A 19,914-nucleotide genomic window follows, 5' to 3' on the forward strand; every position below is an offset into this window, starting at 1 on the left:
GGGTGCACGCTGCAAAAAGTTTGGGAACCACTGATTTAGAGGATCAAGTGCGCCTCCTAGTTGCGGGCAATGGCGGTCTTCTCACCCGGTTCAACTTCCTGTTTCAGACAGTAGTCTGCCAAAGCTGCTTTAATGGCATCCTCAGCCAGCACTACAAAGCACAGAGAACAAGGTCAGTTACAGAACAGGAATATTATAAGTAAAATTTGTATTATGCATATAAATGTTACTTTTATCAACCGGAGCAGCAAATATAATGCAAGTAAATATTACACAAACACAGATAAATCAAATTAAAAGGAACACTTACTTGAGCAGTGCAGTTTGACTGGTGGAAGGCTAAGCTCCTTAGCAATCTCAGTGTTTTTTATCTTGAGGGCTTCATCAATCTGTACGTTGATTGAGAATTTTTAGGTTTAATAGTTTTATTAGGACAAAAACGCCAAGTTACAATCAAACTTTGTCACAATGCAGAAAAAAGAAAAAAAGAAAAAAGGAGGACAAACATTTGCACCAAAGCAATAGAACCAGCAAATGTGACCATTTTTGCTTACAGATTTGCCTTTCACCCACTCAGTGGCCAAGGAACTTGAAGCAATAGCAGAGCCACAGCCAAAGGTTTTAAACTTGGCATTTACAATCTTCCCAGCCTCATCCACCTCGATCTAGGTGGGAAAAACAAACATACACTTCAGTTCATCAAATATATGAGCACAGCGTGAAGGGTGGTGATAGCTTCCATCATCAGCATTGTGACTCAAACACAGACTGTGACTATAATGAATATACTATAAACAAAATCTCTGCATTTATCATTTGCGATACAATGTAGAGATCAAATGATTGTTTAATTTTGTCAGATAAAGAGTTATGAAAAAATACAATACAGCTATGAAACAAATGGAAAAATTAAACAGAATTAGTCTTGTGACCATTGTTTTAAGGGTTACCCAATTGGTGTTTTTTTATTTATTGAATTACTTTGGCATAAATTACATATTGTTTGTAGGTTATTATAGTTTTGGGTCCATAGTAAAATACTAACCAGGGACAAGTGCTACAAATATTATATTCTGTATTGTCCCCATCAAATAAACAATAAACAGAACAATCTAAAATATGCAGACTCATCCTGTGTAAGCACTCAATCCAATCTGAGAATTCAGTCATCGTACAGAGAATTAAGATCCTGTGAGATTCATCTGCTTAAATATTATTTACACTATTTCATCTGCTTAAATATTATTTACACTATTTTATTTAAGGGCACAATTGTTTATTTTGTTTCCCTTTTTGCTTGTCACAAAAGCAAACATGCTTGTCATCAAACACCTGTGCTATAAAATGACAGTTAATAAACCTACAGTAGTGAACATACTGCACCCATTCGGAAAAAATTACAACTTAGGAAGAACAGTAAAGTCGTCATTAAACCTATTATTATGCAAGAGAGGATTACCTGCAGTTTCATCACATCTCCACAAGCAGGGGCACCAACCAACCCTGTGCCCACATTCTTGGCATTTTTATCCAAAGAACCAACATTTTTTGGGTTCTCATAATGATCCACAACCTTTAAAATACAAATATTAACGTTTAATAAGGGAGGGGCCAGTTGAGTTATTTGGCTCACAAAGTCAGGATCATGTGTCAGTTCAGTTCATTGTTATAGAAGACAAATAAACGATCACGGGCTCCAATCCCCCCCCCCAATTTTGACCTAGTTAGACAAAATCTCTGCATTTATCATTTGCGATACAATATAGAGATCAAATGATTGTTTAATTTTGTCAGATAAAGAGTTATGAAAAAAATACAATACAGCTATGAAACAAATGGAAAAATTAAACAGAATTTGTCTTGTGACCATTGTTTTAAGGGTTACCCAATTGGTGTTTTTTTATTTATTTAATTACTTTGGCATAAATTACATATTGTTTGTAGGTTATTATAGTTTTGGGTCCATAGTAAAATACTAACCAGGGACAAGTGCTACAAATATTATATTCTGTATTGTCCCCATCAAATAAACAATAAACAGAACAATCTAAAATATGCAGACTCATCCTGTGTAAGCACTCAATCCAATCTGAGAATTCAGTCATCGTACAGAGAATTAAGATCCTGTGAGATTCATCTGCTTAAATATTATTTACACGATTTCATCTGCTTAAATATTATTTACACTATTTTATTTAAGGGCACAATTGTTTATTTTGTTTCCCTTTTTGCTTGCCACAAAAGCATCTCCACAAGCAGGGGCACCAACCAACCCTGTGCCCACATTCTTGGCATTTTTATCCAAAGAACCAACATTTTTTGGGTTCTCATAATGATCCACAACCTTTAAAATACAAATATTAACGTTTAATAAGGGAGGGGCCAGTTGAGTTATTTGGCTCACAAAGTCAGGATCATGTGTCGGTTCAGTTCATTGTTATAGAAGACAAATAAACGATCACAGGCTGCAATCCCCCCCCCTCCCATTTTGACCTAGTTAGATGTATATTCATGTTGCCATAATACAAATGACTAAACATGATGAATTTACATTTCAAAATGTTGTCTTATAGATAAAACATGGACTCATACAAAGAAACAATTTAGTTAATTCTTAATTCTTCAGCTTGTACTAAATGTGATCTCAAACGACATCAACTTACAGAATTAAATCTGAATGAGAACTAAAAAATGCGAAACTTGCTGTCACGTTAGTGGTATTAGAGTGCCAATAACTGTCATTATGTATCACGAAGAGTGTCAAACATGCAGGAAAACACCTCAAATACATAAGGTCAAAGCGAAAAACGTTACTAGCAAATTGAACGAGTCATACTAGCTTACCTTTTTGTGATACCCACATTGCATCCTCAATTGAGGAGCTGAAAGAGTTTTGAGAATTGCCGGTGATGCGCATTTCTTTGCAAGCGAAGCCGCCATGATATCTGCAATGACGCACTTGAAAACTCAAATAGCTGATTTATACGCCGTTTAGTCTCGTAGATTTCATCAACCATCGCGAGATGTGAGACAAGTGGCGAGCAAATTTTATGTACAAATTAGTTTTATACCTTTATTATTTATCTATATTATTATATACATGTGTTGTTATTATTACTGAATATCCTTTATTGTTGAAAAGTATAAGTTGAACATTTTATACTTTTTTCATTTTAAAAATGACAAAGACCATATAAGGATTTAGAAATTTAGAAAATGATTAACTCAAACATTCTTGTTTTGTAGAACAGCAGATTGTTGTTTTTGTTTCACTTTTATCCTATGCCTTTTCTGACTGTTGAAACTTTGCAACTTCTCTTGTGCATTTATTGTGTATATAACGGCAAATGCCTATCGATTATTATTATTATTAATAGTAGTACTAATAGAAGTGTTTTTTTTTTATTAATGCTCAAAAATCAAGAATAGTACACATAGAATAATACAACCATTAACATAAAAATTATAAACAATAATAAAAAATAAAGTAGAAACAAACAAAAAAAATAACAGGAAAAAAAAACTAATAGAAGTGTGTACTATTGGTCTCTATGCCAAATGACATCATTGCAGCGCCTTTGACTGACAGCGCTGTCAGCCAATCGTTGAAAAGGGAGGCGGCGAAGATTTTTCAAACCTCAGGAAATGGGAAAGGCAAAGCAACTTCCATAAAAAAAAAAAAACGACCGGTAATTCGAGAGCCGTCTAGCCTCCCAGCTGACAGTCTGCCACCTGTATCTTCTTCCAGCACCCAACAGCACACAACTTTTTATTCCCTTTTGAATGTCTTTTTGTCTGAGATCTCAGATTCAGTTGGAACTTAGTTTGGATATGGCTTCTAGTGTCTCTCAATCAGGCGCCGCGTGAGCCAGAGCCGTAAACTCGAGAGAAGATTCGGTTAACGTTAGTCCGAGCATCACTGTCTTGTGTGTATCGGACATTATTTCACGATGTCGGGTGTGACGCTTCAGGTAAGAAATAAATAAGATATTTTTAACACAGCCTTACTGATATAAAGCAGTCAGATCGTTAACGTTCAAACGCCCATGTTTAAGTTACCTCTCACTGTGAGTCCTGTGTAAGTTAGCTCAAAAGTTTTTCATTCAAGCAATTTTCTTTAGTAATAGCGAAACTATTCAAAAATCAAAATGTGAAATATAGAAAACAATTAGACAAATGCGGTGTTTTATCGCATTACACCTGCCTCCTTATGTTATGTTGTTTATATGGCAGTTTTCGAGCTTTGTTCAAACAATTAAATATCACTAAACATTTTCAGGTTGAACGGGTTTGACAGAACTGCAGCTTCCTCTTCTGTCCCTCACCAGAGGCTTAAATGTAACTGAAGTTATGTGTATGAAAAAACGAGTGACTTAAAGCTTTTGTGATTTAAAGTAGTTGGAAGAGTCATGTTATGACAGTGGTTAATGATAGTCTATTTTCGAAATGCCTGTTTTTCCTGCTTTGCTGTTAGGTCCCGATGAATGTATTCGTCCAACACTAGTTGACAACAAGTTAAATACTGATCTTAAATGTTAATCAGAATAATGGGAACTACATCATTTATTTATGTATATGCAAATTGATTATATTGATTTTAGTTTCTTATCTTTTCTTATCGTGTCATAAGAAGTCAGAATGTGTGAAACACTGCCCTCTATGTAGCAAATTATGAATGGCTTGTTCAGAACATCCTTTCATTTAGCTTTTTCCAACGCCTGAAATGTGAAAATGTGCAAGTGTCTGCAAGTATTTGAAGCCTCATCTCTGAGATATGTACATATGCGTTTATGATGTAACTGCTCCAGTTGCTTGCTATTCACTTTCAGCTCATATCAGTGACCCTTTTTTCATCCTGCTCATTGCAAGTCCACTTTATCAGTATCAGTGGTCACACTTAATGGGTTATTTGCTTAGTATAATGAAATGATCTTTTTACTTTAAGGAATAGTTTACCCCAAGATGGAAATTGTCATCATTTACTCACCCTCAAGTTGTTCCAAACCTGTATGAATTTCTTTCATTTTTTGAACGTAACATTCAACAGAAAAAATCAATTTATACAGGTTCCTTACCTTACTTGAACGGCAGATGTCAACGTTTTATCAAAAAGGCTGCTGTAAACGAACAAAAACTTGAAGCATGTTGATTTTTGTACTTTTTCGATGTCACTTGAACACAACAGAGCAGCTGTCTGCAGGGTCTGGCTGAAGGGGACCTCATGGACCCTGAGTTCCAGCAGCGTGTAGAGGATGCGATCGCCCTTCTCCGGCAGGAGATCCAGCGGGAACTGAAGATCAAAGAGGCGGCTGAGCGGCTGCGACGGGCGGTGACCAACCGCAAGAATGCTGCTGATGTGGACGGTCAGCTTAGAGCCTCCAGCCGAAAGCTAGAGCAGCTCCACTGGGAGCTCCAGGAGCTGAATGCACGTGCTATGGCCACACAGAAAGATACTATTACAGGTGAGAGCAGGAAGGTGTGATCGTTTTTTGACATGATATAACGAGTTTTGATAATTGATGTAATAATTTGATAATTGATATTGATATAATATATCAATTTTGATAATTGATATTAAAGTGTAATTTCATCTTTATTTTTAATACACTAATGTTTAAAATTTTGTGGTCGGTACAGTATTTTCAATGTTTTTGAAAGTAGTCTCGTATGCTCACCAAGGCTGCATTTATTTGATATAGCCAAAACAATCAGAAATTGAGAAAAAACATCATATTTTATAATATTATTACAATGTAAAATAACTTTTTCTAAAATGTGATATATTCCTGTGGGAAAAAAAAGGAAAATTTCAGGAATTTGCAGAAATGTTTGAAAATGTTCCACCTCTTTGCAATCCTGTTCAGTGTTGAGAACAGGTCTGCTGCTTTATATGTTGTGCTGCACGGAAACCTTGATTTTTTTTTTTTTCAGGATTCTTTGATATATAAAAAGTTCAAAAGAACAGTATTTATTTGAAATAAAAGTCTTTTGTAAAATTATAAATGTATTTAAATTCATGTTTGATCTAATGTGTTCTTACTTAACAAAAGTATTGTTATTATTATTATTATTATTTCTTTAAAAAACAAAAAAGTCTGACCCCAAACTTCTGAATAGTAGTGTAGACGGAGTTTCTTTAAACTGAGCCCTCTAATCTGTAAGCCCCTTTGAAGAAATTTCAGAAATATCAGAAAAGACTAATAGAACCGCTTCACATTTCTATATAAATATTCTTTGTAATTGTGTTCTCAGATGATGCCACCTCTCCAGATCCGTGCCATTGGGAAGAGATCACATCACCCTTAGGCAGCCGTGTCCGTACATTGAAAAAACAACTTACCATGGAGCTCAAAGTGAAACAAGGAGCTGAGAACATCATTCAGACTTACGCCAACAGTTCTGTCAAGGTGAGGATATCCATCCATTTTCTTTTTTCTGTGCAGCTTGATGATTACTAGATGATTAACTCATCCTCCACTACTCTGTGTGTATTTAAATCGGTTTGGGTCGCTGCTATGAAGGCTATGAAATGTGATAACACGCACACAAAGGAGGTCCCTCCCCCTCCCCCTCTGCCCTTCCATCCTTTATAACCCTTTTAGAGCGATGGTCCCATGACCTCTAGCTAGCCGTGAGTATATTTGAGCCTGTGTGTTTCTATCAGACAGGGCTGCGATAATGCTGCAGCGTCTGCCTGAGAACACTGTGTGCTGACAGCTCTGTGATTTATGTCTGTGCTGGATTCAGGCAGCTTGAGTACCGAGCCTTGATCTCTCACACACACACACACACACTAAGACACTCACAGACGTGCTCTAAAACATCATCCCTTTGAGTCTGAAGAGGAAGAGATTGCTGGTACTGATTCGGGTTCTCCTGTATTGGGCCTGGCGACAGCAGCAGCCCATGTGACTTCGCTCCAACCAATGCCGAAGCATTCGGGTTTGGGCCAGCCAGGCAGGGCACGGCAGCAGCAGCAGTTCGAGGTGGCTGACTCCTTTGGAAGGAGATCTGTAAACGGCGTGAGAGAGAGAGAGAAAGAGGCAAAAAGAACAAATGTGAAAAAGGGAGGGGAGTAGTGAGTGAGTGAGCGAGCAAGCGATTGGGACGCAAGGACAGTAGAACAATAAGAAGAAAGACTGGGGTGGCTTCTTGGATGCTGGTCTCAGTGTCTGCTGTACGGCATAAACTGACATGAACAGTTTTGAGGACGGAGAGATAAATACAGGAGGGAACATCTGATGGGGGTCAAGGAGGAGCAAGGGGATGTCATACAGCCATCTGAAAGTTCACAAAACATGACAGATGACCTCTTGAGCTGCATTGAGAGGGGGAGAGCACTATGGACGGTATGGTTTCCCTTTTCCTTTACTTCCTGAATGGGTCTTTTATGCAGGTTTCAGAAAAGGTCACGTTTCTTGTTGCAGCATTGTTTACATTGGGGCTCCATGGGACATTGCAATCATTTTAGTATGTCTCTTTCATTTAATTTTGTTTATAATTAATTACATTTATATAACGCTTTTCTAGGCACTCAAAGCGCTTTACATTGTCAGGGGGTATCTCCTCATCCACCACCAGTGTGCAGCATCCACCTGGATTTGCAAAATGTAGTTGCTGTGTTTCGGGATATATAGCTCTCTTGCGCTACTATGACTCTAAAGCTCTAGGGAGAAAATTGCACAGTCAGTGTTTGATGTTTGAGTTTGTCTGGGTGTGCGGTACACCTGACTGCTTCTCATAATGAGAAAGAGAGGTGTTTAATGAAGACCGCTGCACTTTTGACCTGTTGGTCTTTGTGGGAATTTCTCATCTAGGCTCAGCTTAGTTTAGAGCTGTAGTGTATGATTTTCTGGGCTAATAATATCATAAAATGAAACTGCAAAAATGACTCTCCGATTTTTAAAACACTCCCCTTTTGTTTCTTTATCAGGCTGGTTGGGATGTTCGAACTAACAGAACAGTGTTTTGATAGCACCTCAAGTGTTCACCTTTTTTGGGACATGAATGTCTTATACTGTAGTTGTCTCTGTATATTACAGGGTTTCCATGGTCATAGAAAACACATTCCTTTGAAATATCATAGAATTTTAAAAGCTGGAAAAGTAATTGAAATTTCTTTAGTAAATATATTCTGCTTTAAAGTATTTAATTGGCTAGAAACCTACAGATATATTTATCAGCTATACTGTGTTTTGTTAAATATTAGTATATTAATGTTTTTCAATAATATTGGTAAGTTAATAGTTTAAATTATTGGTTACATTTCCTTTTAAGGTCCAGTTCTTACTATTAATAAACCATTAACTACAACTTTTGCCTCAAACTTCTAATTTGCTGCTTATTAATAGTTAGCAAGGTAGTTGTTAAGTTTAGGTATTGGGTATGATTAGGGATGTAGAATTTGGTCATGCAGAATAATAAACAGCCAATATGTTAATAATTGTTATGCTAATAAGTTACTAGTTAATAGTGAGAATTGGTCCCTATACTAAAGTGTAACCAAATTATTAATTCTGAGAATTAGTACTTGACAGAAATGGGAAAATTGCCTCAGAAATCTCTATCATTTTTTTATTATTATTATGATAATATTCCAAAAATGCATCATGGGGAAAATCTTGAAATTTTACTGGTCAAAATATATGGGAACATCATCAAACAGCACTTTAGAAAAAAAACATCACTTTATAAAAACGAAAGTTCCACCACTGTTTAAATCTTTAATTTTTTCCCACTTTTCTTTTTAGTCCCCGACTCTTTGTTCTTTCCTCTGACAGTTTCTTCACTGTTTGTTCTAATGCAAATGCAAAATGTTCAATCTCAGTATCTCTCTATCGCTTCTGTTGTCACTCCCCAGGATCGGAAGATGTTGTCCACAGCCCAGCAGATGCTGCAGGATAGCAAGACGAAAACTGAGCTGCTCCGCATGCAGATTGTCAAAGTCACCCAGGCCAGAGAGGGAGAGCGGGAGACCACACAGCCAGAGGGTAAACAAACAACTCATTTTAATTAGTAAAGAAAACATGTAGGAAATCATGACAATTACAGATTTTTTTTAATAACAATTGATTTATTTCTCATAGAACATTGCCACTTATAGAAACTTCACTAAAAGTTTTCCAAAGTTGAAAGTTCCTTGAAAAATGATCAGGTGTTATTCCTAAAATGACATTGCCCTTTAAACTTTCATACCAAATTCTCAAAATAATAATCAAAAAGGGCATAGGTTTTCAAGACAACTAAAAAGTTATTGTCTTACATATTGTGTGCTGAGCCCAATCTTCTAAGCTTTGATGTCAGCAATGCAACATCATCACCCAATTTATTAGAGAAGTTGCTTTGAAAGAATTAGATCTATTTTTCTGAGGACTTGTTTATATAATATCAGCTTTGCATTGGGGTAACCTTTCAGTTTTGAATTTGGGTGTGGTTTGTTTTAGTTCTTTTTTATTTGAATGCTTTTTCATGCAGTAGTATTCACTAGATGCATTAGAAGTGGCATGACATGACACAATTCTCTGGTTCCCATTTTAATTGATTCTGTCTTCTTCAATGTAAGCATAGCAATATTGGGCTCTTGCAGGGTTGCTCTGTTGTGACACTCGATTTCAGTGTTGATTTAAGTGTTGCATGAAACTGATTCAATTAGATTGCTTTAACAATGTTTTTTGCTCTTTTTTTTATATGGACAATGGTTAATTTCCTTTTAAATCAAGTGCTTAAATATTTATTAAACAATAAACATTTATTTTGTGAAATTTATTAAATTACTCTTAAAAGTACTGTGGATCTACTTTTTATTCTATGAATCATAAAACAGATTGCTGCCTGGATATTTTTTTTTATTTTGGAAGCCGCTGGTTATGTAATCACCAGGTAAAAAACAGATGGGTTGGTGTTTTTGTTTTTGCTAAATGCAGGTTTTTGTGCAGGTCGTCCCTCTGAAATATTTAGTCCACTTGAGCTGCGGGTGGAAGAGCTCAGGCACCATCTGAGGATTGAGGCAGCTGTGGCAGAAGGTGCCAAAAATGTGGTCAAGCAGCTTGGTGTACACAAAGTGCAGGACCGACGTGCTCTAGCCGAGGTAAGTGCATATATTGGTCTTTGATGTAAAGGCTTTTCAGAAACAAACAACCATGCATGACGCATTCTGAATGGATTGACTGTCTGGAAACTACAGACTGCTCTACTGTGAAAGGAATGCTCCACCCAAAAATGAAAATTGTCATTTTCTCACTCTTGTGTGGTTCCAAACCTGTCTGATTTTTTCTTCTGTGGAACATAAATAGAAATTTTGAAGAAATTTGGGAACCAAACACCATTGGAGTCCATTGGCTTTCATTGTATGGACAAAAAAAGCAAGTACATTAAATAAATGAGATGTATTTGATAATGTCTTTGCATGTATACGAGTAACAATGTGACAAGCCTTGAAGTGGTTTTTGGAAGTGCTTTGATTTACTCCTGAGAATTGGGAGCATGTACGTGCAGCGTTGCTCAGCCATGCTTGCTTGACCTTGAAGCAGCACACCCAGCACATGCTTTGTCACTAAGACAGACAAGACAGAGTCCACTACGAGTGATAAAGTGAAAAATTGCGCTCTAATGCTGCTCAAATATAAACTAGTGCTGAAATGACCTCAGTAATCCTTTTTTCGATTTACACTTGGCATTTAAAAGACCAGAAGCAATAGGGGCCTCAGTATCTGTTGTAGATCATTTTGATTGTTTTAAACACATCATGCATTTAACTTGTATTAAAACGGGCTAAGATCCTTCTCTGACCAGTCATGACACCAGCATGCCAATTTTAGAGTTTCACATTTTATATACAAGAAACATAATATATATTATATAACTGCTATAATATGTACTGTCAGGGGCTTTGTTTTACACTACTGTCATTCAGATATGTATGAATCGGATATGTATTTGCTGAGCCTCTTTTGTATTTTTTACCATGTTTTTCTGTGTCCAGGCTCAGGCCCGTTTGCAGGAGTCCTCTCAGAAACAGGATCTGTTACGTTTGTCTCTGGAGCAGCGGCTTGGAGAGCTTCCACACGACCATCCCAAACGAGCTGCTATTAAAGAGGAGCTTACAGTGGGGTCCTCGCCTGTCATTGGGTTGCAGAGAAATCGGCTGCGCTCTTCATCTTCAGCATCCTCTTCGCTTTTCAAACCAGCCAGCCTGACAGGTATTGACACAGCTGAAAGTTGGCAGGAAGGTTACGGTGTTAAGATGTCAAGGTGTCAGTTTTACTCCTTGTCACCTCAGTTAAATATAGTTCTTAGATATGCACCGATCGATCGGCCAGGGATCGGAATCGGCCGATTTTCCTCATGATCGGACGGTCAGTCTCACTTCTTTCCGATTCTGAGCCTTGTGAGCCACAAATACCAAAATGAGTGGCTAACTGCGCTAAACGTTCAAATACATACAAAATTGTCAAAATGCCCGTCTTGGCGAGTATCCAGTTAAACACAGTCAGTTTTGGAACGGTGAATAGTTTAGAAAGAGAACGCATGTTGTGTAACAGTATATTGGGTCCGTGGATAAACTCTTAAAGGGACCGCAGTCCAATATTTCTGCTGCTGTCTGTCATGTTAATCAAAGAACAAAAGACAAAGAAAATCACTTTTTGCTCTTGAGTGAATACGTTTTATAACTTTAGTGGTAAGCATTAATCTATATTTAATTTTTACAATGAAGACTACAGACTTACCTGAATAAAAACGTACTCAACCTTAAATCGGAATCGGCCTAGAAAATTGCAATCGGTGCATCTCTAAGTTCTGATGCCACATTTTGTAAATTAGTGTTAGTCCTGGAGAGACTGAAGACCCTGTTAAAGGGCTGTTGAAGAACTTTAAAAGCATATTAACAAACTTCATCACAGTGTGGTACAGCAGCTGCTTTGTCTCTGACCACAAGACCCTTCAGCAGGTGATGAAAACACATCACTTGTGTGCAGTTACTTTCCATAAATGATGTGCAGTTCAGACACTGTCTGTGGAGGGTGGAAAGTATCATCAAGGTTGCCTTCAACCTAGGGGTGTGCGATATATATCGTCTGCAATAATATTGTAACTGTTGTTTTAACGATGTGCGATTTGACATTATCAAGTATTTTGCAAAAACCATTCAAAACACCCCTACAGAGCGCACGCATACATTACGTGAAGTCTAGACTATTGCGAGTGCGCATTTAGAGCGTGTTCTTTCACTGCATGATTGAGTCTAATAAAATGCATTTACGACGATCACAAAATTCAAGATATGGGGACAGAAAATGTATATATTTATATCATTTCATATAGTTAATTAATATCACACAAGGAGTGCCATTTTTTTCCTCCAAAAAATCATAAAAAAATGATTACAAATGTAATATATATTTTTACAACAGTTCAATAAACAAGAAGTTAATTAAGAGACTTACGTTTTAGACACCATATTGGCTGTTTTTGCGCTATTTTGACAACAAAAATAATTCCAAACACAGCCACGACGCTGTTTTGTGTCTCTGAGCAACATGAAGGTGTTTTGTTCCTGAATGAATCAAACGTTTAAATGATTCCAAAATCTTACTGACCCCAAACTTTTGAACAGGAATGTATATGTGTTGTCTTGTGCTGTTGGTGTTTACTCGTCACTTTGCTCAGTCTGATATGTAACTTGTTATGTTTTTATTCACATTTTATATTAATATTTGCACTGGTGATTGGTATCATTATGCAAAGTGCGAGTATAGAGGAAACTAAAGTTGAATCTAATCAGCTTTATGTTTGTAATATGTAAATTGGTCTTGTTAATCTGTTGCTTGGCTGTTGTATTGTGTATAACTTGAGTGTGTGTGTGTTTTCAGGGCGACTGGATGTCAGGCTGATGGGTTGTCAGGACCTGCTGGAGTCAGTTCCAGGCCGCTGTTGGGTAAGCAACATGTCCGCCGCCCCTGGAAGTCCCTCTGAGTCCAAATCACTGAGGATGAGAACCGGCCTCTCCACCCGCAGCACAAACGGCAAGACCACCAAGACTGATGAGCTCTCATGTGAGTTTCTCAGGGAAAGCAATGTGAAATATAAGGGATTTCACAATAGTCTTTGGACAATGACAGAAGAAAACCTGTATCTGCATTTTTCTACCATGTCCAAATAAGTGAATTTAAAATAGACTTGATTGACTTTAATCGAAGATTTTTTTACTTGATCCTTAGAAATCAAACAGCTTAATTCTTATGTGACAGTAATTGGAAAAAAAAAAAAATGCTTCTATAATCTTTTTTTCTTTTAATGCGTTTTCTCTCAGCGGAGATCAGCGCTGTATTGAAGGTGGATAACAAGATAGTTGGTCGCACACATTGGCGGCCGCTGAGTAAGGAGGCCTGGAATCAGAGCTTTAGCATCGAACTCGAGCGGGTCAGTGCCAACAAATTCTACTGCATACTTCATAGACATATCGTAAATAACATATCTAGTTTTGAATTCGGATCAGGAGCTCACTCTGAATGCGCACCATAATCTCAGACTCCTTGCTGGGTGCTCTTACAGCATGCCATTTATCAGTTATCAGTTATCTCAGGCAACACTTGCTACATCTGTTTTATGGAAAGTGCCTGTGAAGGCCATTGGCTAAAGGCTTTTCCTCACCTTCATTAACACAGCTTTACTCCCAGAGTGCAATCAGCCGCCTCCAGAGTAATCCAAACTAATCCCTCAACATTACTGTCATCTTTTGCGCACCCCTTGGACATAGACACTCAGCCTGAATACTGGCCAAGTCAGCCCACAGCTCTCTCCAAGCTGATTCAGCTGTGCCGGTGGAGAATGAGATCTTATTTCATTATTTCTAGATTACTGAAGCAATTTTTCTCTCAAAGGCTGTGCTTCACATTTGTTTGATGAATGGGGAAGCATTTAGCTGTATCTCTCTTGGAGGTTTTGATCGTCTTTGACACCAAGTTATGTTTTCTGACTTCTAACTAAGTGTGCACATGATGCATCTCAAGATATGTGCCAAGAAATTGTTTTAACAGGAAGTCTTTCCGTAATAATAAGTTATGCACATCATACCTGAGGAATCCAGGATTCTGATTCATGATCTGGAATGTAATCATTATGGAAGTGTTATTATACACAGTGATAATTATAACGGCTTCAACTGCTTTGTTTAATAGTACAATCCTTAAAAGTCACGTTTACGTTTTAATAAAATTATAATTGCCATATTTTATTAATTTACTATGTTTTTACTGTACACTACAAGATACATTACATTACTGTATTGTTTATAAATTTTGGGCTCTGGAAGATTTTTTTTTCTTCTTCTAATTAATACTTTTATTTAGCGACCATGTATTGAAATGCTCAAAAGTGACATTTATAATATTACAGATTTATAGAAATAATATTTATTTCACAAATAATTGCTGTTCTTTTGAATGATCTATTTATCAAGAAGCTTGAAATTTTTTTATCTCAATTTCTACAAAAATATTAAGCAACACAGCTCTTTTCAACACTGATAAAAAGAAATGTTACTTGAGCACTTAATCAGCATAATAAAAAGATTTCTGAAGGATCATGCAACACTGAAGACTGAAGTAATGATGCTGAAAAGTCAGCTTTGCCATCACAGGAATAAATTACTATTTTAAGTTATATTAAACTAATATAATATGTTGTTTACATGATTTTTTTAAATTGTAATAATATTTGACATTAAATAAAATGAGACTTCTTTCAAAAAAAAAAAAATGTACCAACCCCAGGCTTTCAAATGGCGATGTAAGGACCATTATGAGGTGTAAAGGGGCAAGAGCTAGAACTACAGTTGATATCTGAGAGTGTTTTTTTTTTCTGCTCCTCACATGACCTTTGACCCCTGTAGTCTCGGGAGCTGGAGATTGCTGTGTACTGGCGAGACTGGAGGTCCCTGTGTGCCGTGAAGTTCCTGCGTTTAGAAGATTTTCTGGACAACCAGCGGCATGGCATGTGTCTTTATCTAGAGCCACAGGGCACACTGTTCACAGAGGTGAGAGAACCTCTCGTTACCTTCATCCTAGTGCCAAATCATGTTACAGCACAAATGCCGAGTGAGGTTACAGTTTACAACTGCTGTGTATTTCATTTATTTAGTATGTTCTGCAGAGGTTGATGCTTTAATACACACATTGTGAGCTATTTATTGTGTGATTTGCTTTCAGGTGAGATTCAACAATCCTGTCATTGAGCGACATCCTAAACTACAAAGACAGAAACGGATTTTCCCAAAAGAAAAAGGTGTGCTTGACCTCACATTTTCTCTATTGTCCGCACAGAGGGTCTGTTACTCATAAGCGATTGCCATAATCTCTCTCATATTCTCTTGATTGTTTTCAAAACTCAAGTGTGACATTATGCTGTGCTGTCAAGTTCAGTGTTTACAAAAGATGTTTCAGACTAATGCATCATGTTATTTGCATATTAAATAGCTGATTTAATGTTTCTCTCAGGGAAAAATTTTCTGCGGGCAGCACAGATGAATATGAACTTTGCCACTTGGGGGCGTCTAATGATGAGCGTGCTGCCCCCCTGCAACAGCACCGTCACCGCCTTGAGCCCTCCTCTGCCTGGCTCTGAGCCCATGTCCCCTCCAACTGTGTCCACGCCTCCTTCCTCTGGGTGAGACACACCCTGGGGTTTGGTGTCCCTGGGGTTTGGTTGAGGAAAATATATCCATTAATCTGTATAAAAACGTGATTCTCTTTCTGCATTGTGGCTGTTTATCACAGAGACTCAGCAGTTGTTAAACTGAATTTCAGTGAGGAGCGTCCTGCCATGCCCCTGCGCCTCCACTTGGCACAGAACCCCACGACTGACGCATCACTTTCTGGGGTACGTCTTGTAGACAAACACTTGCTTTTTAATGTGTAGTTCTGTATTGCTCTGGTCAAGTTAGTGTTGTAATTATGTGTTGGGACACATTTCCCAGACTCCTGCCAGAGTGAATTCCTCTGAGGATAACCAAGTTCTCAAAGGCAGGCCTGTGTCCCAGCCTACACCTCAGTAAGTCAATATGTTATTTATTAGTGCTATTATTATTATTATTATTATTGCTCAAATCTAAATCTGAATGATCCCTAACCTTGGGTCTTAAATTTCAACCTGTAATACGTCGCACATCTTATGATAGTGAAATGAATCTGGGATTCTCTTCCCTGTAATTGTTCTTTTTCTCAGTCTCACTGTATGGTGTATATATTCTGTTTCACAGGAGGGAAGAGGGGATGCAGATGGAGGACTTCAATTGCATTTCTGTTTTAGGAAGAGGGCACTTTGGAAAGGTAAAACGGCAGCTGTCCTTCCGTACTGTAATCGGATAACTCTGGATGGTGCCGTTGGCTCAATGTCATTGTCAACTCTCATTAAAGGTCCTGCTGGCTGAATTCAGGAGGACTGAGAAACTATATGCCATCAAAGCCCTGAAGAAAGGGGATGTTGTGACCCGGGATGAAGTGGACAGGTGATGTTCTGTATCTCTGTATCAGAAATGTCTTCTTGTGCACCATGAATGGGTTATGGATAATTTGTTGTCTGTGGATATTTCTTGTGCAAAGCACTAACATAGTCTAAATGGGTCTGTGTGAAAAAATAAAATAACAATACTGTAAATAATACAGTAGCTGCATTTTATATTTTTAGCAAGGGACTGCTTGTAAGGGTATTGTAATGTTTGTGGGTCCTTGGTATTGAGAAATTGTAGTTCCTTGGAACCGACAATAGTAAACACTTCCAACTGTATTTGGCTTGTATAATATTGTGAATTCATTTTATTCTTTTATAGTTTAATATGTGAAAAGAGAATTTTTGAGACCATCAATGTGTCCCGTCATCCTTTCTTGGTGAACCTGTATGGGTGCTTCCAGACACCTGACCATGTGTGCTTTGTAATGGAATATTCACCTGGAGGAGACCTGATGACCCACATCCACAACAGCATCTTCTCTGAACGCCAGGCTAGGTACACACACACACACACAGGCTGTTTAATTACAGAGCATTTACATAAGTGCTACACTTGTTCACATGTTCTCAGACGCACACGCTGAATATTTTTAGCATTGTATATTTTTAGCATTGACACTTTCCTCTGGCTGTGACTGTAAACCAAGGGTTTTTCTGGCAGGTTTTATTCTGCATGTGTATTACTAGGCCTGGAGTTTCTGCACCAAAACCGGATTGTATATAGGTAACTACACTATTATTTCTAATATTACTTAACTATTACTGAATTCCCTATTACATACGTGTATGAAATAATACATGTGATCTAATGTACGATTTCTCTTTTTCCTCTTTGTAGGGACCTAAAGCTGGACAATCTGTTAATGGATTCAGATGGCTTTGTGAGAATTGCAGATTTTGGACTTTGCAAAGAAGGTACATTCTCAAAATACCATGTCTCTCATAGATTTTTTTTTGTTCATCTCAAATGACAATATTTGAGCAGAGAATCAACCAAGTCTTGCCGCCAATCAGGTATGGGACATGGCGACCGTACGTCAACCTTTTGTGGCACCCCAGAGTTCCTGGCCCCGGAGGTTTTGACAGACAGCACCTATACCCGTGCAGTGGACTGGTGGGGTTTGGGTGTGCTCATCTATGAGATGCTAGTGGGAGAGGTCAGTCCTGGTCAATACAGCTTTACTAAATTGTTGCTATATACTGTAATAATGTTTATGCATATTTACGATTTTTTATTTATTTATTTTTTAAGAATTCAGCAAGGATGAATTCAATTGAAAGACATTTCTAATGTTACAAAAGTACATAAGTACACTGAACAAAATTATAAACACTTTTGTTTTTGCCCCCATTTTTCATGAGCTGAACTCAAAGATCTAAGACCTTTTCTATGTACACAAAAGGCCTATTTCTCTCAAATATTGTTCACAAATCTGTCTAAATCTGTGTTAGTGAGCACTTTTCCTTTGCTGAGATAATCCATCCACCTCACAGGTGTTGCATATCAAGATTCTGATTAGACATCATGATTATTTCACAGGTGTGCCTTAGGCTGGCCACAATAAAAGGCCACTCTAAAATGTGCAGTTTTACTGTATTGGGGGGTCAGAAAACCAGTCGGTATCTGGTGTGGCCACCATTTGCCTCACGCAGTGCAACACATCTCCTTCGCATAGAGTTGATCAGGTTGTCGATTGTGGCCTGTGGAATGTTGGTCCACTCCTCTTCAATGGTTCAATGGCTGTGTGAAGTTGCTGGATATTGGCAGGAACTGGAACATGCTGTCGTATACGCTGATCCAGAGCATCCCAAACATGCTCAATGGGTGACATGTCCGGTGAGTATGCTGGCTGAAAAATGGGGGCAAAAACAAAAGTGTTCCGTTTATAATTTTGTTCAGTGTAAATAAATGCTGTTTTTATTCATCGAAGAACCATGAAAAAAGATAAGAGATGCATCTTGCATCCAAATCAGCATACTAAAATGAATTCTAAAGGAATACCTTTAAAGTGCCCCTATTATGGATTTTTGAAAATTACCTTTCATGCAGTGTGTAACACGGCTCTAAGTGAATGAAAACATCCTGCCAAGTTTTAAATTTGAAAGGGCACCGTGTATAAAGTATTGTCTCTCAAAAGAAAGAGTCGACTCTGAATCATTGAAACGAGTCGTTTTTAAAATGAATCCCAAGCAGTTTCATGTTGACGTCAAAATGAAACATTAGCATATTGAATTCAGCTTTGCCATCACAGGAATAAATTACATTTTAAAATAGAAATCAATTAATATAAATTGAAATAACATTTCACAATGTTATATTTTTTACTATATTTCTGGTCAAATAAATGCATAAGAGACTTATTTTAAAAGCATTAAGAAATCATATCCTTTGAACAGTAGTGTAATGTATTATCTTGTGGCTGCCAGTCTCCATTCCCCGGTGATGATGAGGAGGAGGTGTTTGACAGCATAGTGAACGATGAAGTGCGCTACCCCAGGTTTTTGTCCCCCGAGTCAGTCTCTATAATACAAAAGGTAACAACTTATCGCTCTTGGAGAAAAACAAATTGAAATCCAGTTGACACTCAGTCTCTGACTCCGTCTCTTTAATGGCAGTTGTTGCAGAAGAACCCTGAAAAACGACTCGGAGCAGGAGAGCAAGACGCCAATGAAGTGAAGAGACACAGGTTCTTCCAGGTGACAGTCACTAACTGAAGAATTTTTGACTATCTTGGTTTAAATTCTCTTTTTAAAAGCCCCGTTCCTCTCCGCAGGGCATAGACTGGGAAGCCCTGTTGGCCAAAAGAGTCAAACCTCCTTTCCTTCCGTCAATTAAAGCCCCAGCAGATGTCAGTAACTTTGACGAGGAGTTCACGCGCCTGAAGCCTGTCCTGACCCCTCCGCAGACCCCGTTCTTCCTCACTGCCGAGCAGCAGGAGTTCTTTGCAGACTTTGACTTCTCGGCCCTGCACTGACTTCCACTCGATTACCCTCAGAAGAGGTTGTGACATATCAAATCTCTGCTTTCTTTTCGCTCTGTCTTCTTCATCCAATTATTTTCTCTCGTCCTCCCTTGAATTATGCTGTGGAATCGAGTGAAGCTGGCCTCGCGTCACCCTTTAAGAGCTGCTGTACGCTTTTCGTGAAACTGGCTGCAAATGTGTGCTTAAGCTCCAAAGACAGTCCTGATGGACTTTAAAACCATACGATCACCCCTGACCAGAACTGTGAGTAAGCTCAGATCTGCTCAGCTTTTAACTGCCCATCCCTGATATTCAAACATGCATTTATTAATGTACATTAGTTTTTGGGTTGGGTTATACTGTTAAAAAAAGAGAGAAGTCTTCCTGTTACACTAAATTACTATGCCAAAATATACTTGCGCTCTTGCTGAACAGATAATGATGG

General features: G+C 37.9%; 1 protein-coding gene across 3 annotated transcripts; it reads left to right on the forward strand.

Moving 5' to 3' along the window:
* The first annotated feature begins 3,622 nt into the window (after positions 1-3,622).
* On the forward strand, positions 3,623-19,833 carry pkn3 (protein kinase N3). Of its 3 annotated transcripts, none has more exons than XM_016478196.1 (22): positions 3,623-3,971; positions 5,186-5,462; positions 6,253-6,407; positions 8,861-8,990; positions 9,936-10,087; positions 10,982-11,198; positions 12,870-13,052; positions 13,310-13,419; positions 14,891-15,034; positions 15,207-15,282; positions 15,495-15,663; positions 15,774-15,876; positions 15,974-16,047; positions 16,256-16,325; positions 16,413-16,504; positions 16,826-17,002; positions 17,168-17,230; positions 17,345-17,421; positions 17,521-17,663; positions 18,934-19,041; positions 19,123-19,203; positions 19,281-19,833. In XM_016478196.1, the coding sequence occupies exons 1-22, from the start codon at positions 3,951-3,953 to the stop codon at positions 19,479-19,481; spliced, it is 2,823 nt and encodes a 940-aa protein (XP_016333682.1). In that variant the 5' UTR covers positions 3,623-3,950; the 3' UTR covers positions 19,482-19,833. The 3 variants fall into 3 exon arrangements, with proteins under 3 accessions (XP_016333682.1, XP_016333683.1, XP_016333684.1); XM_016478197.1 differs by having other exon boundaries at positions 15,804-15,876; XM_016478198.1 differs by lacking the exons at positions 3,623-3,971; positions 5,186-5,462; positions 6,253-6,407 and adding an exon at positions 6,939-7,349.
* Positions 19,834-19,914: the final 81 nt, after the last annotated feature.

This window comes from Sinocyclocheilus anshuiensis, unplaced genomic scaffold, assembly GCF_001515605.1.
Source record: "Sinocyclocheilus anshuiensis isolate Anshui unplaced genomic scaffold, SAMN03320099.WGS_v1.1 scaffold2872, whole genome shotgun sequence".
Classification (NCBI taxonomy): domain Eukaryota; kingdom Metazoa; phylum Chordata; class Actinopteri; order Cypriniformes; family Cyprinidae; genus Sinocyclocheilus; species Sinocyclocheilus anshuiensis.

Coding starts and splice junctions, on each gene's coding strand:
- pkn3 (XM_016478196.1), top strand. CDS start 3,951: ATGTCGGGTGTGACGCTTCAG. Junction 8,991..9,935: donor GGAGACCACACAGCCAGAGG/GTAAACAAACAA, acceptor GTTTTTGTGCAG/GTCGTCCCTCTGAAATATTT. Junction 16,326..16,412: donor GAAGAGGGCACTTTGGAAAG/GTAAAACGGCAG, acceptor CTCTCATTAAAG/GTCCTGCTGGCTGAATTCAG.